This window comes from Struthio camelus, chromosome 2, assembly GCF_040807025.1.
Source record: "Struthio camelus isolate bStrCam1 chromosome 2, bStrCam1.hap1, whole genome shotgun sequence".
NCBI classification, from domain to species: Eukaryota; Metazoa; Chordata; class Aves; order Struthioniformes; family Struthionidae; genus Struthio; species Struthio camelus.
In genome coordinates, this window is record NC_090943.1 from 35,063,783 (window position 1) to 35,088,534 (window position 24,752).

Sequence of the window (24,752 nt, forward strand, 5' to 3'; positions counted from 1 at the left end):
GTTGTCAGCTTTAATATACTTCTGTTCAAATGACAACTTATTTCCTCGTAAGGCCCTTTGATCACTATTGTTGAACTTCATTCTGCTCAATAATGAGAATGCAATGTCTGAAAACTCGAGTTAAAATTATTGCAATCAGGTACTGAAAGACTGCTGCTACAATAAAAAACTTAAAATCTTGATTTTATTTGTGTATCTCAGCATCTAAAAAACTTTGACCCTGCCACTTACAAAAAAAAAGAAAAAAAAAATTTCATGTAGCTAATGTAAGTGCAAAGCCACTAGCAAAAGTCTGAGTTCAAGAAAATCTCAGAAATAAATAGTAATGTGAGCAGTAAGTGAATGGAGCCCTCTGCCTTTAAAAGTTATTTTTATCACTGCATATGATGAGTAAAATCCTACCTCTACTGAAGCTGATGACAACCTAGCACTGGCTTCACTGGGACCAAGATTTCATTTGATCAGTGTGGGAACCCTACAGGTGTTCTTATAATAATACATTTACAGGGTTTTAACTGCTCGCAAATATTTTTCTATAGTAAAATCCTTCTTCGTACTGCAGTAGTAAGGATTAAAATAATGGGGCAGTTTGCAATGTGTACTAAAATATGGATGCAGCATGGAGAATTTTAAAGATTAAATAAGGAGTACCTGAATTTCAGTTTTATTGAAGCTTAGAGTATCTTTGTATGGGAAAAGAGTGACTGAGCAGGACTGTGAAGTGAAAAAATAAATGGCAGAAATGTAAAGGGAATGACAATTCATCACTGCTTTGGATGCTGATGCTGTTTAGCCAAAATTTATTAATAAAAAATGAAAAATAACAGGGATATTTCTATTGATTTATTGATGAAAAAATAGGAAGATATTTGTTGTCAATAGGAATATTCTGCAGAGACAGTAGACTCCACATTACTCATTCACTGCTCTGATTGCTGTCTGATGAAATATCAAAGAGTGTTTGGATCCAGGCTTCAGTTGTATTTCAGCCTAATTTCATTAAAAATTTCACAGCTGAGGTTCTGGCTTTCCACCCGAACCTTTCTGACTTGCAGCTTCTGAAGGTGAGAGGTAGTGAGATACACATTTCTTCTTTCAAATATTTCTAATAGTGAGGGGTTTTTGGACAAAACTATAGCAATAGCAAAAATGTGTGGAACCTGAAAAAAAAGCCAGAGCATTTTCTCCTTTACTGAGAACTGATACCTAAGCCACATGGAAAAGAATGATTTTTAAAGATAAATAAGCCCCTTAGAAATGTCCTACATGGGTAACAGAGAAAACAGCGAGTAGATGCCATGATGATTCAGTACAGCTAAAAACATACATGACTAGTAAAAGCAAACGGATAGCCATAGGAAAGAAGCAGAAAAAGTGTTTTTTGTATGAGCGTATAAACAAGTTCTTTGGAACAATAGCTGTGTATTTAAATGGACAATCTATAAAGGAAAGAAATATGTCGTGGTCGTTGCAGAACTATTCTCTATCTTGTGTCTCTTTGTAATGACATTTTATTTAAAATGTCTTTGGAAATGATGTGTTTTACAAGAACTTGTCATTACAGAGGAGACACAAAGGCAATGGCTGCAACTGAAAAACTTATAAAATGGTCTGTTGAAGAGGTCTATTTATACTTAGTCTTCCATTTTTCTGTACAACTAACCAGGTTAGATTGACATCTTTTTTTGGTGAGCTTCTTATAGCTATACAGTAGAGTTGACTTCTGTAAATGCTCTCTGTCCTACTGCCACTATTTACTTTGGCTCCTGCATATCCCTTACAGTTTAATTTCCTGAAAATAAAAGGAAAAAAAATATAGGATACATTAGCATGAAGTCATTTTTTTGGGTGACTTCTTTAGTTGGAATAGCTATAAAAGTAATATGTGCTGCTTTGAGAAGACCAATCTGTACAATTCTAACTGAATTCATTAGATAAAACTTTATTATTATTATTTTTAAATATAGTCCTAGTAGAGCTCAAATTAAACAGTCATTTTTCCGAAATCAGAATTGTACATTAAAACCTACAGATAGATCCAGAAAAAAAAATAGTAAATTGAAATTTAAAGTGAAAGATTTAAACGTTAAGTTTAAGCAGAAGCATCCAACTGCAAAATGAAGGGACTTGAGCAGTGTTTGATGGGTGGTGCTGATATGGAGAAATGAGACGACTGTGGCTTAGCAGACTGGCCAGCAGGGGTGGTTTTACTGGTTTTGGCTTCTGCCCTTGCCCTCAACCCTTTTTATCATGTTTTATTGTATGAGAGGAAATGATCATACTGCCTCATAGCCCTTTGCCTCCTCCACCTCCCTCTGAACTCCTTGAAGTTCAGCAAATTGTAGCTGAGGTTCTGCTTTATTCTCAATTTTACCATCAGGTCACAATGTAAAGGATTTTTTTGTAATAAGCTTCCACATAAAAGATGATAATATTTTGATAAGATGATAGTATTTTGTATTTCTCTTCTGAAAATATATATATTTTAATTTCACAGACTTCTACAAAGTTTAATTTACTTAGTTCCTGCTGTTGCTGAAGTCTGGAGCAAATCTCCTACTGACTTTCCCTGGTGTGGGAGTAGGCCACTGCAACGCACACAAATACCACTGTAGTCTCCGTAGCCTCCTGCATGCTTGTATCACTCCACTGATTAGATACAAAAAGTGTTTGAAGGTGTTCCATGTATAGATTAAATACTACAAGACATAACGTGTTGCATCAGAAAGCTCAGCAGCACTAAAGATCTATTCCATACAGCAGCGTGAAGGAGAAAGAGGCTGACATAAAAGTGAAAAAGCATAAAAGAAGGGAGAGCAGTAATGAGCTAAATATGTGCCTTAACTTTGCTGTGGACATGCACCCATTTTCTCTTGCTTCTCCTGCCAGACTAACCCACCTGATGTCAAGTAACTGGCATATGGAATGTTTTACAGATGGATCAGCATCAATGACTCTCATAGCTGTATATGATTATCTGTCACACAGATGTTTCAGCTTGTATTTGCTTGCTAGTCAGCCAGCTAAGCAGCCAGACTCTTCTCTTTGCTTCTCTTTTCTTTTTTCTTTTCTTTTCTTTCCTTTTCTTTTTTTTTCTTGCTTGAGGAATGGAGAAGGATCACCCACACATGTTTAACTAAGTGACAGAAATTAGTGTACCCAGTCTGAATACATGTAGCTCACTTCAGTGCTTTCTTGGTCAGACCATCCTCTGAGAAACAACTGGAAAAGATTTATGGGTTTGATCTCAGAAATTTTCCAGACTCTTCTTATTAAAAGGAGACACTTTGCATTAGTTGCACTAGTAAGTATTCCTTGGCTTAGAGCAATGCCACCTGCACTATGAAGGAGACGTGTTGTGGTTTGCCAGTTACTAGAGAAAAGGATTTTTTTTCTATTTCTTTTCAGTAAGCCATTGTGCCCCCCCTTACCCTAAAAGTGAAGGTTTTTCTCTGATTGAAGCCTGTAGACGTCCACTGTGGAATTTGTTTCTCCGTTTCGCCTTAAGCATCAATGCATCACCTGGAACTGCACAAACAGATCTTTCAGCTCTTGCTGCTGCCTCTGTGCCTCAGTCCAGCTGTAGGCTCTTGATCTTGGTTCAACTGACAAACCTGCCCTGCGCTAGGGTGGCATTTTCCCATATGCATTAGCAAGCAGAATGAAGCAAACTACAACATCCATAGTTTGTGCCAAAGTAGCTTTACTCAAACCACGTGTAACTGAGCATATATTGCTAGCTAAAACTCAGTTTGAAAGACTTCTTAGCTGGGGGGAGGGACAGGAGGGAGAAGAAGGGCAGAATGCGAATGTGATGGTAAAAGATGCTCTTTTCCCTCTCAGTATACTATTTGACCCTGGTGATACAAAGCAATTTTGCTTGAAATCAAGAGGTGTGGGAGAGGGCAGAGTTGAATAAATGATAATTACTCCCTTGATCCTGCAGATGCTTAGGCGTGTGTTTGATTTGTGTCTCTTTCAGCAAGGCAGAGAGTGACTTTTTTTTTTTGTATTGCATTTGCTGAATCTTAAATAGGAAAGCATAAACTATATTTGACTGTAACAATGAGGCATGTGATACCTCAGCAAAGCTTTACACTAGCAGTTAACCGTGTAAAAACAGATTTGTCTGGATAGCTGTGTCATATCACTACTGCTGAAATGGATACCCGTGCCATGCATGACAAAAGCTGTAGTCTTTGCAGGGAGTCTCCTTGTGCCACCAACACCAGCTCCTTGTCACCACTCCTTTGTTGGACATTAGCGCCTTCAGGCTTTATTTGGTAAAGAAGCTTGTGTGAACACTGCCAAATTTCCTTATGGCAAAATTTTAACCATATGACTAATTGTGATTGATGTGTAATGATTTTTCATTTTTCTGCCTTATTTCTAGTTTAATGTTATTGGATAGCACTCTTTACATATATAGTATTTTCTACTGCAGGCTAACAAGTGACCTTTTGCTGATGAACTCTGGTTCTTTTTTTCCTCTAAGTTAGTTTGTTAGCGGTGCACAGCAACTCACTTTTATTGTGGAAGCTTGAATTTTATCAGTGCAAATCTAGTAATTCTCAGTGTTTGCCATCAGGAGAAATAGTAACTGTTGCCCTCCTCCTCCTTCCAGATGCTCTCCAAGTCCATTGAGCAGCTAAAGCAGCCTGGCAGTCACCTGGAGGAAGCTGAAGAAGAGCTGCATGGAGATCCCTCAATGCAGGAAGAAGGAGCTCCCGCTAGTGGTGCCAGCATTAGGGCTGAGAGCAGCAGTGCTGGTGTGGATGACAGAATAGGACAGCAGGTGGGGGCTGTGAAAGTCAAAGAGGAGCCGCCTGACAGTGATGAGGATATTCAAACCCAGCAAATGGAATCTGGGGAGCAAGCTGCTTTTGTGCAACAGGTAATAGGCAAAGATTTAGCTCCAGGATTTGTCATTAAGGTTATTATCTGAACATCACATGCATTTTCTGGGCTTTGATAAGCAATTGTGTTTTGATTCACTGAACTAGCAAATCCCAGTTTATCGTTCAAAGAATTTAACAAGAGCAGAGGTGTTGTATGCACATTTAAAACCATAGTGAAGCTCTTCTTTAAGGCCACTAGTTGAGAGAAATACCTGTTGCAGTCGATGACTCTACCTAAATCTTTGCATAATAAATAGAATGTGTATTAGGCCAGGATTGTCATTACATCGCTTAGTTCTAGTGAAGTGGAACTTGTATTATCTAGCTTGTTGAGATCAGCAAGTGCTGGCATTAGTTTCCAGACCTGATTGATGAAACAGGATTGTTCCCTGATTCTGAATCCTCTGACTTTTACTTTCGTCTATCTGTATATAATGTATCATACTGTAGTCTTGAACACTGTTAACAATAGGGTATTTTCTCCCCAGTAGACAGGTACTGACTGCTATATCAGTGGTCCCAGGCTTGTGTATAAAGTCTAATTTAGAGAAGAATAGAAATACAAGGTGGATGTAAAGATGCAAGGCAAGGCACTGTTTAAAAATTGCATTGTTTTCTTTTTTGCACTGCTTAGTTTATTTTTCATTCTGTCTTATTTGATGATACTGTCCACAGAGACATCCGCAAATGAAGCAGATGCCAATACTGTCGAGAAGCAAAATGCAGCATTAGGTTCCAATCAGATACTACGATATTGCAGGAAAAGCACAGAACGATTATTATTATCTGCTATCCAATCACTTGTTTATTTTTTTAAATAAAGATTAATCATACAACGTTGCATAACCTTTATCGCTAGGTCTCATGGACGTATTCTAAAATAATGACTGTGTATAGAACGCCAGCTTGGCAAAAGGAAAACTCAGATTGCGGCAGAGTATGTTGCAAACGCTGGGAAGTGAAGCGCACTCGTACAGCGTGCGTTTTGCAAAAGCTCGGGTCCTTTTTGTTGCTGGAAAATCAGACAGAGCGATGCTGGATGCAGTGGAAGGCACTGTTTATTTAAGTCGATACTTTGTCAGGTCCCTGCTGTTCTCCTGCAGAAAAGTGATTCTGTGAGGGGGAACAGGAAATGCCTTATGGAAACAGGAAGCCCAAGTGATTCATGTACTGAGGAATGTAAGGCAGGGGGAACGGGCTAGTGTTCTCTCTGTTTTTAAAGGCACTCTATGAATTGATTTATTGTCAAAGAAAATAACAAAGCGAGTAGGGAAATTGTTAAGGAAGCTTTCCAGTGAAACATTTCCTTCATATTCCCTTTTGATATGTTTACCTTGTTTTATAGGTTTACTTTTGTTAAGCTAGTTAAAGATTCATTGTATTAAAACCCCCTTTAATATGGATAATCCCAAACTGACCTGGAATCCTTGTCAGTTTTTTTTCTATTAAAAATATTTATATTTCTAAAGCTAAGGTATTTTAAGGTGCAGTATCCTGTTTCAAAAGAGGTAGCTGTTTTGCCAAATGTAGAAATTGTTCTAATATATGTTATTAGCATGTGTTGTTTACATTTTGCTCTAATATTATTAAATCTCTCTTAAAATGTTAAAACTTCTAAAGATACATTATCCTTTTTATTAAAAAGATCTCCAAACAAATTAAACGACTAAATAGCCACTCTGAAATGAAAGGCCTCCTGAAACATTAGATCACCTTTTATAGGAAAGATTTATTAATTGACAAAATGCAGGTGTTTTTTATGTGTGCTTCGTATTTTAAAAATAATCTTTTCACCAGCTCGGACTGAAAAATCACATTCACTTTCAAAAGAGCGAAGCATATATAGAGATGAAATTATATATTTTTCCCATTCCGTATAACTTTCCTTTTTTTTTTTGAAACTTAACTACAGCCTTGCCAAAAAGGGATAGTGCATCTTTTAGGATACATTTTATTTGGGGAGAAACTTGCAAATGAGAAGACTTTTGTATAATATCACTTCAAAGACATGTGCTCACAAAGGACAAAAGATATTTTTATAATGTCATTCAAGTGGCAAACCCCAGTATATTAGTGGACTTTAACTCCAGAATCTTGGAAATTTGGATAAAATTAAAGTAGAGAAACTACCTGGAACCAGTGAAAAGGAAAACTGGGTTTAAACAACCACATTTCTAATTGATAATTGTCTCTTACATTTTAAATCTACTGTATTTATTATTTACACCCTTAGAGGTGATCTCTTGTTTTGTGTTGTAAATATATTCTGTTTGTATGTTCCCTTTTTTTGCCTTCTGATATAAGTCTCTTCCTTTCTCAAATAAAGTTTTTTTTTTAAAAGATCCCCTTTCAGATATTTGACTTTGTGTAAAGTTGATAACTTAGTTGTGCTTTTGCTTTTGTATAACCAAATGTGCTTGCTACGCATTATTGAAACAATTGAAGTTTTCAGGAGCAAGGTTTTTATTACGCTATTTTTACAATGATTACACAAAGTCTATTTTTGGTCTCTTGTTTTATCCTCCATCAACCATTATAAGTTTTAGTGAATGTGGAAACACTATTGATGCATGCTCATTTTCCCATCATGGCATTTGTCTTGAACATGTGATCATAAATAATACCATTTTGGAAAGATAAAGGCGAATCCCAAGTTCTTCGCTCCTGATTATCCAAAATTTGGATGAACTGAAATCATTTCCATCACATTTCTGAAGTCCATTTAGAACTGAAACGGTATTCATCTGAAACTGAGCTTGTGATGACCTTTTTGATGTTCTTCAAGACCTTTGCAATACTAGAGGCCACCTATAAATATATTGGGGAGGGGGGAAACCACAAACTTTGCAGACTTTAAAGCAATTATGGAAGAAAGAATCAAATCCTACCTCAGAGAAGCATCTAAGTACCTCCTTAAAGATGTTAAATCCTCTCCTGGTTTGTGACATTTCCTGAACTTTGCTTCAGCTTTGCAGAGAGAAATACAGTTTGTATATATGTTACCATCTCTATTGCTAAAATACTTGAGTTATTACTACTACAAGAGTTCAGAAAATTGTTGCAGTCTATCTATCTAATCCTTTTAACTGTTCATTTAAATTGCATTCGCTGTTAACTACTTCGATTCTGGTAGCATTTTGACTAAAATAAAATGCTTTTAGCAACCTGAATATGTAAGAATAAGGATTATTTTCAGGTGTAGAGCAGCAAAAAACATTTTATCAGTAATACATGAGAAATTACTAGATAAAAATGTCAAGTTTTAGCTTAGCAAACCTTAAGTAGTGTTAACAGTAAAACATTGTACTATTTGCCCTATAGAGTATTACGTATTTGGAATCCAGTGTTTGTAAATTCTGTTACCAAGAGTGATGTTATTGAGATGTCTTTTGTTTAAGTATTCATGTCAGAGTTAGAAGAGCAGCCTTAAATATTTTCAGTATTCCAAATTTCTGTTTTGGTGTCTGTAGCTAAATTTTTTTCTAAATTATTTATTTACCATGCATCAGGGCACCCACAATGAAGAAAACAATCATAATCTGATACAATCCACAAGTTACTTTTTTTTCCTAGGAGTCATGTGCATCTTTTATCAGAACAAGAAGTGCTTATTCTGCCCTGTTGTCCAAAAAACAAAGCCAATATTGATGCCAGTTTAGAAGTTTACTAAGAAATGTACTTAGAGTTTACATTTACTATTAAATGAGGGGAAAAGCTTCATAGTATTTATATATTTGAGATTTTTTTTTCCAGATAATATTTATATATTCAGTTCATTACTGGATTGTAGTTACTGTAACATTAGCCCCTTTTTTTCCATCTTCTGGCGTTAACAAAATAGAATTAAAAGCTGAATTCCTCAGCAGAGCAGGCGCTTTTTAGACACTACCACCACTCATCTTTTCTGTTCAACAATTCATTCATGCACTATCTTCATTCCATCGTCGTCATCATTAGGATTTCTAAGACTCCTTGTTGCTTAATCCAGCTATACCCTGTTTTTGTCTTCACTGGCATTCTAAGGTAAAATTTGTGAACATTAGTCCCAAGCACCGATCTAAAAATGTTTACTTATTTCTCCCCCTTATGAACACTTTACAATTTGCAGCCAGAATTAGTTAAGCCAAGTTAATTTCCTAATTGTATTCTGTCCCACTAGCAGCATGTCCTACTTATCTACTGAAGGGATGTTTGTTTGCTTTTCGTTTATTTGTTTAGTTTCTGATTTCCTTATGCAATTCCCATCATCTGGGTGGTAGCGTTACTTCTGTACCTCGTTTCTCAGTGGAGCAATGTAGATCAGAACATTATATGCTGAATTACTCCTCAGGCAAACAGATCATCATCATAGATAAAAATTATCTTCTGTGTTTTTCTAGTGCAATCCAGTGATTTTTGTGGGCTTTGCCATTGCATGTGATAGACTTTGTGCTTTGCATCTTTTCCCTCATTTTAACTCAACCTAATTTAGAATTAGAATAAAAAGCAAAAAAATACAATTAGGCCAAAATGCATAACCAGTGAAAAGGCTGGGCAGTAGGAACTCTTGCGGGTCTGGGCCCTGGTCACTCACATGCACAAACAGCACTGAGAAAGGGAATCTTTTCAGCACATCCTGATTTCTAATCCCCGTTTGCTGAGCTCAAGCGTTAGACTCTTTTCACTTATTTTGATTCTGGCCCCATAGCTAACATAGCCCAGAGCGGATAGCTTCCCGGTCTGCATGCAGGCACACTGAGCTCTTGGAGACCCAGGGGTTACCTCCTCATCAGTTGAGGATGAAAAGGGTACTAGGTTAGTAACTTGAAATCATTCTTCAGCCACAACTAATTCTTTGTTATGGCTACCTGGGAACCTTAGTCACTACAGTTGTTTTGACAGACCAGATACTTACTTGTAAGTGATTCAATGTCTTAATTAGCTGATTAAATGAGATTGTTTGAATACGTCTGTGTGGCTTTCCTAGCATTTGTTTTAATCTTCCATAGCTGCCTTAACTTGACTGTATTTGCTCTAGCTGTATGTAGCCCCGAGACTGATATAAGAGAGGTTATTTGGAAGATGCTGTCTTCAAAGTGCCCCTCTGCACATTTAGTCTTACCAAGCTGACAGCAGGGTACATTTTTGGCCTTGAACAGCGCTGGGTTTTCAGACCTAGAAGGACAGGAGAGATGGAAAAATAATTTTCGAACAATGTGAGCCTTCGAAGGAAACCTTTAATTTTCTCTCCGCCCTCTCCAAATGAGGAAGTAACAACAGTCCTATAAGATACTAGTTCAAGTCACCTTTTTTTTTTTTTCTAGGCTACCTTAGTTATCTCCTTTAACTGTGCTGAAAGTAAGAGAGGCATTAACCTTCTACCATTCTGCCCTTCTTCAATTCCATGAGTACATAGTCCCAGTACAAAAACCTGAAAAATGCAAGCTGGCATTATGACTTTTGAATCAAATTTGAGCCATAGACGATTCCCAGAATGAGGAAGGGGGATCCAAGAATCATGTGAAAATTTTTGATTTATCTACATGAGGGAAAGCCCCATCTGAATATTTAGAAAGCTTTCTGTCTTCTTTACTCTTGAGGTTCTGTCCATCCGTATCAAGCATTTAACTGTGATAATCAAAAATATAGATTTTTATCAAATGCTACAGGAATAATAATTTTTTTTTTAATGTTGATTCTATGTGAGAGTGCATCATTATAAAAACTTTTACAAGTAATTTTCCAGTTGGATTTGAAAACAATCAAGATTTTCTGATCATATCAAATTCACTTTCCTATGAATGCCAAGGAGATTGTTATTTTCATTTGCCTGTCCTATTCGCCTCTGCAACTGATGGTTTACAACAAGGCTTATTTTGTTACATAATGAAATTGAGAACTGATTTATTTGAGCAACCATATGGCATTACAATATGACAAATTATTTCACTTCTTTGATACCTGCATTGAATAATGTTCATAGTGCTTTTATATTTTGACACCTAAAATTTTGTTATACTTATTTTCTTCCTTAAGATACTGGAGATATAGCACCTTGATTACTGTTAGCAGTCTGTTTTGTCAGAGAAAGCAGCCTGTAAGGAAACTTCTGGGGCAATACTAGGCAAAATTACTTAATCAGGGATACATAACTAGCATGAATTGAAAGTCTTTAAGTCCAGATCCTAGTAATTACCACTTCACATTTTGACAGTTAGATGATAGTACTTTCATACCGTTAGGCAATTCATCATCTCCTGTATCAGGCAGTGTGATTTTTTTATCATTGTCAGTGAAGAGGATTATGTGTTCTTGGAAAGCTGCTTTGTTAGATGCTTCATTTTTGGAAGAACTCTCTTTTGACCTCTGAATGTTTCTCTCTCTCCCTCTGTCACATACACACACCTTTCATTTTCTCCCTTCCCTTAAAACATGAGCGTGAATAAATGTGTTCCTCAGTATACTGCTGACTAACTCTTAATAAAGCTCTGTTGTTCAGTGTCCTGGAAGAGAAGCTCAGCCTGAATGCCTTTGAGACATAGGTGCTCTAATGTAGAAAACAGTACATAATCTGTCTCCTCTCATGTTCGGGCCTGTGACCTTTGGATCCCCAGGAGACCAAGGAGGTCTTTCTCTTCATTCTGCCTCTATTTCCTCAGCAAAGGAGCTTGTAGAAAGTGCAGCTATGAGACTGCAGCAAGGCAGCAATCGTGAGGGCTAAGCAGCCTTTGCTCAGGTTCGCTGTAAAGCAGCTCAGGAAGCATGGAGCATAGTCTCCAGTCCTTTCCTTAGTCTTTTGGTTTGGCAGCCATCAAGAAGAGCACTGCAGTATTTTTAGGTGGCAGTTTGCAGATTTTTAAACCAGGTCTCTATTACAGTGCTTTTAGCAGACCCAGAATGGGCACTGGGCAGAAGGAACATTCTGCTGCTGAGAAGTGTGCTCTGTCTGTGCCCAGAGGGGTGGATAACTACTGAGAAGACTAGTCATTCTTTTTCTTAGAGCATTTTGCTAGGTCTTCCATTACTGAAAATACGAGTTTAAGAGCAATGACAAAGTCAGCTACCAGACACAGAGATATGTAGTGATCAAGATCCCCTCCGTTCCCACCAGTTTTGATCCATTTTTGAAACCTTGCCTTAGGATATCAAAGGCTCCCAAGCCTAACAGCACATCCCTTGATATCTCCCTTTCTTTTTGGAACATCTTTGTTCTTACATTTTACCTACATTTTTATAAGTCTTTTTTCATAGTTTCTGGTTATTCCCCCCGCTACCCGTTTGGAATAGTAAACTCAATCAGTTTCTGTGTAGTTTTTAGTTTTCTGAAGCTACTGACTTTATATAGAGATCTTCAAGGCCATTTCTGTTAATGTTTCCGACTGAAAAATAAAAGTGGCAGCACTCATACAAGTGTCATTGCCACAGGCTCTGCCCAGGGATGCCCCACTTCAATAGCTCAGGTCTGGCCATTTCTGGAGCAGCGTAGACCTCACTAGGAGCAAGTTAAAATATATGCAGCGTTGCCTTTTGTACTATCTGTAAGAGACTGTTTGCATATAAACATCCAGCCCTTTGGAGAAAGGCTAGGAAAACACAAACACAGGCAACACAGGACTAGCAAGAGAAAAGGAAAGGAGCAAGGCTTCATTTCTGCAGCGAGAGACTGAGAATGAGCATGGAGACTGTTATTTATCTGTGTTGACTGATAACAAACTAACCAAGCAGGCTGCTCAGAGCACAAAGGCTGTCTCTCCTTTTTACATATTTTCCCAAGTCCTCTCTGAGAAGCTGGATTTGAATTGAATACTCTCAAGTTGGGTACTGTCATTTTTATAGCAGCTTGGGCTCTCATGTGAAAGAATTAATCCTCTCTTTCACCTCCACTGCCCCTCTCCCTCCAAAAAAACACCCAGCACACGTTAAATTAGTTTTGTGTTTGAGTTGTGCAGGTTTGCAAGAATCGGTGTGCTTCAGCAAGAGGATAAGCAAGGAACAGCTTGATCAGACAGGACTTTTGCATTGTGCAGTTAACACCCTGCAGCCCATACACACGCTCAGCTCATGCCACGTTGCACTGTCTGCATCCAGTTCTGTGAAAGACCCAGTCGCTGCGCTCTTGAACCTTACACTGCTTCACTAGCAAGTAGGCACAACAGCTATCAAACACTGAGATTTTTTCAGGAAGCGAGGTCTGTTTGTATAAAGCCTGTTCACCCAGGGAACAGGCAGGGGGTTCTCCTCCGTGGGATGCCAGAGCCACCAGAGCGCTGCATTCATGAAGCTGGTGTTGCACAAGTTTGCTGCAGTGGGTCCTCATAAAGAAAAGGTTTCACAACACAGTTTCCTTCAGAAATTTGGATTTCAGTAACCAATCCTGAAGGCCATGAGTAAGTGGTTCACTTAAGCCTGAAAGGTTGTTTTGAATTTATCTAGGCAGTTATAGGAAGAAATAAACGTTTGCCTCTCTCTCTCTCCCGCTGTTGTGGCCCCCTGCTCATTAAGTATCATTGCAAAAGGCTGAGTATTGTCTTACAGAGAGATATGGTATGTTACAGAGACGGAAAATTTTTTGAAAGTTTTTACATCATCTTAACAGATCAGCTGTATTGTATCTACCTGCTCTTCTTCCAGGTGATTGTTTCAGCTGGGAGTTAAGGATGTCAGAAGCAGCAGCACTTAATGCTTGATCCATAGCAAGTTATTATCCATGTAGTACTGATTTTTTCACATTTTTTCCTTCTCCTGCTTTAATATGAATGTTAAATATTGAAAAGAAAAAGAAATTTCAGCTGAGAAGTATGGAAACAGAGGTAGAGTTGTAACACCATGTAGGACAAGTCAGGAAGGAGGGACACAATCCCACTGAGGTTGGTTGCTTTCAGGCTGCAAAATCCTGCAAATGCAACAGTACCTTCTGTCAAGAAGGACCAACATGAGTGTATTTCATTCTTCTATACTATAAAAGCTTCATTCATTGGAATAAGTCTTTGGGCCCAACAAATCCAGCAGATTCAAGCCTTGCAGCTGACTGCACAGCCTAGATATTCTGTGAAAAAAATTAGAAGCTGAAAAACATTCATCTCACATCTGGCCCACTAGCAGAACAGACTCAGTACTCACCTGATCTCCTTCTCTGTACCTTGCTGTTGCATCCCTGGCAAACAACTACCTGCCCCTACTGCTGCTGTCAGAAAAGGCTGCTGTACTTCATCCCTGTGCTGAGTAGTTCTTGAGAGTGCTGTACTAGAGGAGACACTGAGGGTTTAAGAAAAGATCTTTGGAATAAGAAATAGGGTGGACACTTTCAGGGACCAGGACAGGAAAAACAAAACTGTATAAATATTTTGGCCTGAGCAATTCCCCAGGGACAAAATTAAATAATTTTCTTCAATATCAGCAGAAGCCACTCGACTGAATTTCACTTGCTTTCATAGCTCTACATACATGATGGCATTATAAGAGCAAAGAAATGCTATTAAGTTCACTCTATAGGCCTAATTTCCCCTGGGCCGCTGAGCAGCTGTGGAGGTTCATAGGGAAACAGACTCCTTGCAGAATATAGCTCGTTTTCCTCAACAAGGTAATGCTGAAGAAACACCAGAGTGTGAAAATCACAGAGCTGCTTTTCAGGAATATATTTTACATAACAACAGTTATGCCCAGAGCTGCCAGCGCCTTTCTGTGCTTCCATGAACAACTCCTGGCTAGCAGCGCCCCAGCGGCTGGCTGCCGTTTTGGTGAAGCCTCCCCAGAGGCACCAGACCCCCACAAGCGCTCTGAATTCACCCCTTCTGACTACAGGGAGGCAAGCGGTGCTGGAAAAGAGATCTACTTTAGGAAGGCCACGAGCCTTTAGTTACTGCTACTTCAGCTTGGTTTGCAAGCAGCTGGACCTGCCTCCTCCGGCTGCGAGGAAGGGAGCAGGGAGGGATCCCGGAGCCGGCCGGGAGCAGGGGGCGGCAGATGCAGAGGTTTCCCCATTTAGACGCTTCTGTGGGAAGTACCAGGGGAGCCGGAGGGGAGGAAGAAGTAGCCATAACATGTCTTATGGCACGTCTTGAAGTTACGCTTAAGAGCCTGCGCTGGGGTTCAGAGAGCAACTGTGTCGCAGCTCTGTCCCCTCCCAATACAAGGGCGCTGCTTCAGCCACACGGCGCAGATTTTTACTTGCTGTGTAGGTTCATGCCAAGAACTTTCTCTACATCCTTTTTTTCTAGCGGATGAGATTGTCATGAGAGAGTAATTGCTTTGCTTTTTAACTGACCATTCAAACACATTTTATAGGTAGTTCATACCAAACAATTTGAGCCAAAATTCACTAATGCTTTCAGGGGATAGAAATGAAGGTTCAGAGAGTCTAAGAAAAGTTGAGAAGAAAAAAAAGGTCTGCCAGCTCTACTGCTTATAGCTACTACAAACATGAGACTTTGATTTTCACGTTCCTGTGATTATTGTCTCCTTTAATTATTTTAGATTCACTGTTAAACAAGAATTTTCCAGATCAAATAACGCAGATTAGTTAGTAAAGAAAGCATCCAAAGGAGTAGAAGAAAAAAAAAATCCCAACCCCTAAGTCTCCAAATTTATTACATCTTGAATCTCACTTTAATAACTGGAGAAATATTATAATAACTAGAGATTGTGCCAAGAGTAGCAACATTCTATCGTCTTTGTTGTACTACTTATTAAAGATAATTTACATTTATTTTTCCAGCTGGAAGATTGTACTTTGATTTCATTGTATAATTATCAATTATTAAACTTAACACTTTAGGTCAGTGCTGGACCTAAAATCAGAAGCGCTGAAGTTTATGTTATTTCTTGTTTCAGCATTCTGGGTTAAGGAAATAGATAAAGCAAAAGATGAAATATCTAAAATGATTAGGAAATTATCCAATTCATATTCCACCAGAAAGCTATAACATACTTTTTAATGTACTTTCAAGGAAAGGTTTTCATGTTCTGAGAAGGTTTTCCCCAAATTCTTAATTCTCTTCATACTAAAAGCATTTTGTAGTCTTTAGAATTTATCATTTACAGGAAATATTCCTGTATTCCACTGCCAAAAAATCTCAGGGACTGGACATTTAAATCACAGTGACAATCACTGATTTACAGTTCCTTCCAAACTGATCTGCAGTCTTGTCTCTGCTGTGCAAAAAAACTGTAACAAAACAAAACCACTAATGATTTAATTTGGCATCATCAACCATAGGAAGGTTAGTTGCAAATAGATTGGTAGGTGTTCTAGCTGATTTTTATAAATTCAATGCTAAGTAAAATCAAGGATGATAGATGAGTCTACTGGCTGGCAATTCTTCTAATTGCATTATGGCACAGGTAAACACACTGTATCTTGTAACAACTGGCCCTGAAAACTAAAATGACATTCAAATCGTATCGCTAGGAAAACAGAAATGAAACAAAAATACTCTTTTAATACATCTGTGGAGCACCCAGTTATTGCAAAAGAATGACAGAAATGTGTTAGAATTTCAATTTTGTAAGATAGTGAAGAAATTTCTCTTAACTTCACTGTAAGGATCTTATTTTTTTTTCCTCTGAATCAGATCACCAGCACTACCTTTCAGTGTAAACCCGGTAATGCTTCCTGAATGTTCACATGCTCGGGGCATTTTGAGCTGCACCTTTAAAAACAGATAAGGAATGAGCTTGTTTGGCATTTCAGGCCAGTGACCAAAGCCAGGGAGCCCATTCAGTATGCTACTATATTCCCTTTAACTTTATTTTTGTGGGCATCACGCATGGTGATGGTTATACATTTCCCTGAACCAATGCAATATAAAAGATTTACTGTTACAGTTTGTGTGTGGTCAGGCAATGGCATATGGAAAACATGTTTCCTGCTATTTAATTTAATTACTCTAATCACGTGCCAGCCCCAGGCATGTCATTCTGAACCTCTGAGGCTCTTTGTCTGTCAAAGAGATGGACAATATCTTGGCTTTGTTTAGTTGCTCTGCAGGCTGCAGATAGAACCACTGAAATAGTGACTGTTTGTTTAACCAAAACTTTGCATTTTTACCATTTGGCTTTGATTTTTTGTTTTACAAGAAAAGATGACATTTTGGCCTTGGTGAGCTGAAAAGGAAATATTAGGGATATGAAGAAGAACTGTCACCTTCTGGGGCTCAATAGATGAAAAAGAATACTATAACCTCCTGGTCAAAAATCAGCTTTGTTAGCAGAAACTTAAGACATGCATCACTGTTATTTTAGAGCTGCCTCTTAGCAAGGGCCACTGGAAGAGTACTATTTATAATTGATCCATTACAACATGTTTAGTGCTTCATTCAGCTGTTTTCATACGTTTCAGTTTCTTTAATTTTAATATATGAAACTGTTGTAGATGGAAGTGTAGCTATTAAGACTCCATAGCAAGTAATCATACAGATAATATTGTATTCAGGTGGAACTTAGCTTTTATATTAGCAGCTTACAATGATTTTTATGTAAGAAGTACCTGTAAATTAGAGCTTTAATGCAAATCTTTTGTCAAAAGACTGGAAGAGATAATCGGGTTACAGTACTTCATTCATATTATAAAAACAGTTCTGCAAAGAAATTAATCACACATTTACCTTTAAGTATGCACTTAACGTTATTATTCCCTTAAGTTGCAAGCAAGTGCATGTTCTCCTGCATTCAGAAATGCTATTAAGCACTTCAGACTTATGAGAATATAATTTCTAGTGACCCTGTTACCATAAGAGGAAAGAATAAGAACCAGCTTTTAATCAAAGCGAGTTCCGTCTTACAAAGAATTACCACATGTAGAAAGACTTTTCCATTACAGAAACAGATGAAACTTTGGTTACTTTGTGTGTCAGAAGTAAATTCATTTACCTCTTCATATGGTGCTGTGCAAGCATCCTGCCACAGTAGTTTCCAGTCCATGTTGTATGTTTGGAGAAGGGCCAGAGGACCTATGGATAGGTTCTAAAGTGGTCTGCACCATCGGAGGGAAACATTGCATGGGATCATAAATACACGCAGAAAAGGAGAGTGTCCATATGTTAGCAGAATGTATTTGATATTTCAGGGTATTATTCTCCAACTAGCTTTACTTTTCCCCAATTTTATAGCTGAATTAGTGAGAGAAATAAAATTGATTTCATCTAAGTTGCAGAGTACAGTAATGCACAAATTAAAAAAATTGTGAATAATATATACTGATTCACAGCTCCTGTCCTATTTAGCTTTGAACTAACCACTAGATGACACTACTTCCCACTTCCTTAACAGGTGTGGGAATATGCTCCCATCTTTCCATATACTAGTTCATATATTTACATGCTTCTCAACCGAAAAACTTCAAACAGAACATTGTAGAGGAATTGCCTTGTCATTGTTAACATTTTGGTGGATCTTATGTTTTGTGTACACACATACAGATATTCAGGTGTAAAAATAGATGCAGGCACAAGCATTTCAAGCAGTGTGCATGCATCTTTGCACGATTTATGGAAAACATAGATTATAACTCCCTATGCAAGTCCTTAGAGTATTGTAACTTAACAAGTATAAATGATAGCTCAACTTAAAAGAAACCAGAAGTATTCCAAGAGGACTTGGTAGGCTGGAGTCTGTGCAGGAACCAGCCCCCCCTCCCCCCCCCCAAAAAAAAAAAAAAAAAAACCAAGCAGAGGATAATAGATTGGCTTCTTTACTGTGATACTGGGAAGACTGGGAATAGGGGAAAAAAAACATGCAGAGGAACCAGATAAGAGCAGGCAAATCAAGTGCAAAAATGACAAACTGGGAAGAGGAGGAGAAGAAAGATTCAGAGGGGCTGTCCTGCATATCCATGAGGCTGCTGCTGTGGTTTTGAAATTAGGAGCAATGAACCTTCCAGAAAGATGTGTGGAAAGATCACCACATTTTTCAAAAAGCCTGATTTTCTCAAGTTCAGAAGCTGCAGATCACTTGAAAGAACATCTCTTCCCCCTCCCAAACTTAGGTTTACACCACTGAATTACATGCAAAAGTGCATGAGTGTATAGAAGTGGAGTGATAGTGCTTTCAGATACACTTTCATTCTTGCCTATGTTAATAGGCATCTTGCTTTATTAAGTTTGGGCCCACTGGTTTATAATGTCTTTACAATTGTAAAACATATGTTGTGCGATATACTCATTTAAAGTGTGTGGCCATAGTAATGACCATAGTAAACCATTTCTTTAAAATCTGCCTGTCATCTAGTAGTGCAATAATGTACTACCCATAGTCAAAGCAAAATTAAGAATTCAGTTTTTTTTTTTTAAAGTAATCTAGATTTGAAATATTAAAAGTTTTCTTCATTTTGCATCTGATTTAAATCCTGGTCCCCAGTGATGTGACAATATAGGTTGGGTAAATCCTAATCCTTTGTCACACTAGCCAGCTATTTCCACACTCCTGGGGAAAGGGACTTGCAAGCCAAGAAAGCAAGTCTCCTTGCCTTGGCAGGACACTTTACTGTGTTTGCATTTTGCATTCTACAGCGACCCATTATTTTAGCATTATTTCTTCTGTTTTAATGTCAAGAGCTCCTTTTAAAGTGTGGCAGGTCTAAACTGGCAATCTGCAAGGCCTGGAGAGCGGTAGAGAAGTATTTCTTGCTCATCTCATTTACAACAGGCTGATGTAGCTACACAGCAGTACAATACTTCCAGCTCTGAAGAAAAGAGGTCTAAGATTCACAAGTAGTGTTTTACAAACAGTTTCATTAAGCTTTCAGGAGCACTCCACTTTTCCCTGGTCCCTCTAATCAGCCTTGCTAGGCAACTTGCTACACAAAAGACACTCAATCTCTACTGAAGGGCTATGTGCTGCCTATGTAGTGTTTCCCTTGGCTATAGCAGTTGTTAGGATCACTCCTGCTCTCTCCTCCTTGCCATCCCAGTTTTTCCAGGCATGCAATATGAAGTCAACATAGTATTTACATGGCTCTAGGGTAGTGAGCAAGGTATTTCTACTAATGTGTCATTTTTATTGCAACAAGTATGCCATAAGAGATACAAATTAAATTACTGATTTGCAGATTTGAAGAAACTATATTTACATAATGGTATCAGTTTTGCTCTGTCTGTGCTACAGCTTAGCCAACGTTTTGTTTCCTGTAGTTCTGTTGATTGCTTGGGAATTGTATTTACAGATAAACTCACCCCATTCAGAACTAAATTCTTCCACGTTACACCAACATAAGCCCACGGTCCCTATGAAAGGGCAGCATAGACAACACCATATTTGCAAAATTATGTTCCAAGACATTTGCAATAAAAGGAGATATGCTTATCTCCTTGTGACCAACAGCTTAGCCAGCTATGTAAGAACTACGATTTTATGAGCAGTTTAAGTGTGTCCAAGTCCCAAGGAACAACAGAGGCTGAAATCAAGACTATCTGAATTGCAACCATAAGTAATGTAATCAAAGTCAAAGGCATACTTTTATCCTGTGGTTTTGTTATTTGAATAAGTTAATTTATTAGGGAGTATGAGTCTGAGGAGAAAATATGGCTAATTTTAAACATAAAATAAGGGAAAAGGCTGAGAAATAATATGTTAGCCAGAGGTTCTGCTTGTTTATTAAAATACTGTCTTATATTTACTCTAAGCAACTGTCACTGCTTTTTCAGACTTTGATTTCCTCTAGAGATCTTGAGCTCTTATATTTAGACAGCACATTTACAGGAATAGCTTTTTTCCCCACTGATTTCCTACCATTTCCTAAATTTGTAAGTAAAATTTACTTGAGTTTCCCTTTGAAAATGGCTTATTAAGGGAAAAAGCTCTCCACCCTGTTTGTGGCTAAGAATAAGCTGCAGGAAAGTTAGCTGGAGTACACAAAAGCAGAGCAAGATGAGGAAGCAGCATATCTTCAGCTGTGAATTTGCAATGTGCTGCAGTAGAAAACAGCCTGCTGATGCGCATACTGCATGTGCAGGAACAAGTTCTCTGCTCAGTCTCATTTTAGGCAGATAGTGTGAGCTTTTACATTGCTTTTGAAGGGAGAACAAGTTTTAAGGCATCTTTGTTCTCTCCTTCTGACACAAGGACCTTAACCTAAGCTACAGCCATCCAAGGAAGGCAATCTTTTAGGGCTAACCTCTTTCCTTCCTCGGGACTGTGAGCCTTAGGAGGTGAGCAGCTTACATGTACCTGCTACACCTGCGGAAAAGAAATTATGACTTCATAGTGTTTCACTCTTGCCCTGTGGCACAGGACCACTTGTTGGCTGGATCCGAGATCTCAGAAGGACAAACAAACAAACAAAAAACTTCCCCTAGGTAACTCAGAAGGCAGCAAAACTACCCCAAACTATAAGGAGTAGTTCCACTGCAAGGAATCACATGGATCTGAACCAAATTCAGAAGGTGAGAAGTAACACACGCAGCTTTATATAGCCCTAGAGATGGCAATAAACTATTTGTAAACAAATACTTTAAACTGCTCCCTCCTCTCTCACTCCCACGCATTACTGAGGCAGTTTTAGCAATCATTTTGGAGAAGTGCAAAGGGTGACCGGGGTAACAGAGAAAGAAGCAGAGCCTTTGGGGTAAAGCTGCCTTCCCATCTGCCTGGCATATACGTGTGCCTTTTGTCAATTGCAAAGAAAGCTCCGTCTATATATTTCCAAATCATTCCGTTTGGATTATAAGCGTCTTACTAAAACTCTTGCTTTTGTACTAAACTAGGATATGGATAATCCACCATCCAATAGATTATACTGAACTCTAAATTCAGATGTATATCATGGAGGAGGACTAACATTAGGCTTCAGGTGAGCATATACTAGTGGAGTAGAACATTTTGTTTTCAATATGGGGGGGGACGTCCCTGTATATGCATAACTATTCAGGCAGTTATACTGTGGAGATGTCTTAAGGAGATATTCCTTTCCCATACCTTCATTCACATAAATAATTCTTTTTAAGATAACATGAAGACAAAAATCACTCTAGGTTAAACAAAGTCCTGTGACAGTTCAATGAGATTTTCATCTCCATGGATATGAATTTGATCTGGCATTTTCAAGTTTATATTTCACCTAAGGCAGTAATGGTGAGGTCCTTTTATACATTAGGTTATGGGTGGTGGTGGTTTCTACAAATGGTAGCTCACAAAAAATGCAAGAGACCACACAGCCCCCCCCCCCCCCCAAAAAAAAAAAAAAGATAGTGAGGGGGAAAAAAAGAAAAAAAGAAAACAACAAAAAAGCAGAAGCAGGTCCAAAGAAGTAAAAGTTTGCTAGAAGGAAGCACTTTAAGTATTTTGAGAAATAAAAAAAGGGGTCTATATGAAGCTAACTCTGCAAAATGTGTTACACCTACAGTACAATCCCTTTCTAGCAGTTGATCATTTTACTGAAATTGTTGTAATAACTAGTTTTACGCACTTGAGGTAGTGAGTAGTGTCCAAGGCAAAAGATTTATAGTTTGCTCCAAGTATAACGGTATGAGAAGAACTGGCTGCCAAATGGGACTGTGATTTGAATAGGGCGCCTTTGGTTTGGTAGGTGGTGCATTTGTTCTGTGGCTGGAGTTCACTAGATGAAGATGTTTGATGCACAGGCCAACGATAACTACATTGGGAGAGGGAGAAACCAAATCCTCCAAGTTTCAAGGAGGAAATATAATGAAATACTTAGGCATGTGGAAAAAAGAAGATTACAAACTACACGGCAACATGAAGTAGATCAATTCATGGGGCACTTTGTGGTTTATCACTTGGAGGCGGGGAGAAAAAAAATTTATTGACCCCAAATCATGGTAATTTTTACTATTAAATGGACCTCTTCTGATGACTAAGCTGCTTGAGAAGAGGAGGCAGTAGTTTTGGAACAGAGCCCCAAGCCTTAGAAACAACACTGCTGGTTTGGCTCCACTTCCAATATTGTTGCCTAGTTTTAAAACTTTTCAGCAGGACTTCACTCCAATCTGGTGACCAGTGTGAATCACTGTGGAGTAGATTAACACAGTGTTTTCTCAAGTGTCTAATCTCACTTCAGCATCAGAACATAAACAGCAGCAAAGCATCCTAAATGTTTGGAGACTCTTAAGAGCAAGCCTGCAATCCAGCTTCAGTTAGCTTTAGCAGTACCTTCAACTCCAGGGTATAACTTGAAGTATTCGGAGTTCTTCGAAAGTTCTGACATTTCTGCTCTGGCCTAAGGCTTTATCTTTGCACTCTGACTGCAGCTCCCGGCTTGCCTGTGAGCATGGCGTTATACACGTAACATCTTATCTCCCAAACCACTTGCTGAATGGACTCTTTCTTTCAGACTTGCTTTTTACTTTTAGGGGGTTAGTTTTTGGAGGAGCTGTGTATGTCTTCCTTCTGTTTTGCTGGATATTCTTGTTGGTATTTTGACACTCCTAAAACTGAGAAACATCTTTGCACTTCTGAACTGGCTTCAGCCCTTCCAAGAGGCAAGCTGCTGAGAGAGACACTGATTGAAAACCTGCTAATCTGTTTGCATACCTTTACCAGAATGAGACAGGGGTCAGTCAAATGCAGACTGAATTCTTGTCAAGTTGTTAACCAGCAAATTCCTTAATTACTGCTGGATTTGGCACTGGAGGACATCAAGAGATTGATTATATAACATTTTAAAAAATTCCACGGCCTGTGTGTGAGGATCATGATATCAAAGTCCATTAGGATATATAGTAATAGTAGATTCCAAAGCACTGATGATAAAGGAGGAATCAGCACAAGAGGGACAATAGTAAAAAATTGTGGTAGAAAACTGCAGAACGTGCATAGAAATGAAGAGTGAGAGCAGGTATCAGATATATAAACCTCTATATTGTAATTCTAAAATAAAACCAGTGATGTGCTTAAACACCTATTTTGGACATAGCTATGCGTATGTGCATTACTTCAAAGGTTCATGCAAGCAACATACTCAAATATTTTCATTAGATGGCAGAGAACATTTGTATTTGCTTAACATTTATATATGCAAAAAAGAAGAAAGAAAAAGCTTACATGTATGAACAGAGCCTATATTAATTAATGGTGAAAAAAGCAAGCCCATAGACAGTCCCCTAAGGAGCTGTGAAATGCGTCAGAATCTAAGTCACTTTATATACTCTCAGGATTATTTTATACTTCTGTATTTTAAAGGATGAGGTGTTTGTTTAAATAAAAAGCAACAACAACATAAAGCTTTCTTTAGTGCAAGGACTGAAGTGAGGGTCCGTTGAAAACAAGTCATAGGAGAAATTTTCAACAATATTTTGAATATATTGCAAATTAAAATGAGCATACATTTATTGTATGTCACTGCTGCCTTTTCTAGAGTTACAGTTAGGTCAGGACTAAAAAATACAGGGACTGTAGTAAGTGGCATAATATAAAATGATATGTTGATTTTTCCATGGGCTATTAATATCTTGTTACTGTGAGACTATAATGGTTGGTGGTTTCTGGCTTGGTGGAGTTTGGCTTGTAGGTAAAGGAAAAAGAAAAAAAAAAAATAGACCACCTCCAGCACAAATACTGACCTCCAACTGCTATTTTATTTAACTTATTTTTGGTTATTTCCAAATTTTTACCTGTAGTGTAATTTAGGAACAACATGATATCTTCTTAGCTTGTTTAAATATTTTGTGCCTGTATAAAAACCATCTTCATAAATACTTTAATCTTGCTTACAAGTTTCACTAGTATCAGGATGAAGACTCTCTTAACTTTTGGATACGGGACGGAATTCCAGTGCGCATTCCAGTGGGTAACATAGTCGAAGAGGTAAAATTGCCAGTAAGGGTAGGAGAAGAATTTTCTCCAGCAATCGCTCCCATGAAAGGGTGGGAAAAGCAGTACAGGAGCAGTGCCCAATATATTCTGCTAGGACAGCACCTTTTAGAC

The 24,752-nt window shown here is 38.2% G+C and overlaps 1 protein-coding gene across 16 annotated transcripts in view; it reads left to right on the top strand.

Moving 5' to 3' along the window:
- HDAC9 (histone deacetylase 9) overlaps nt 1–24,752 on the top strand; it is a 508,743-nt gene that overhangs the window by 307,243 nt on the left and 176,748 nt on the right. For all 16 annotated transcript variants that reach the window (XR_011139634.1, XM_068935036.1, XM_068935038.1 and 13 more), the window contains one exon: nt 4,625–4,894. Coding sequence is in view for 15 of the 16 variants with exons in the window: in XM_068935036.1 (XP_068791137.1) it covers nt 4,625–4,894 (270 nt within the window). In the remaining variant the exon portion in view is untranslated. The remainder of the gene's footprint in view (nt 1–4,624; nt 4,895–24,752) is intronic.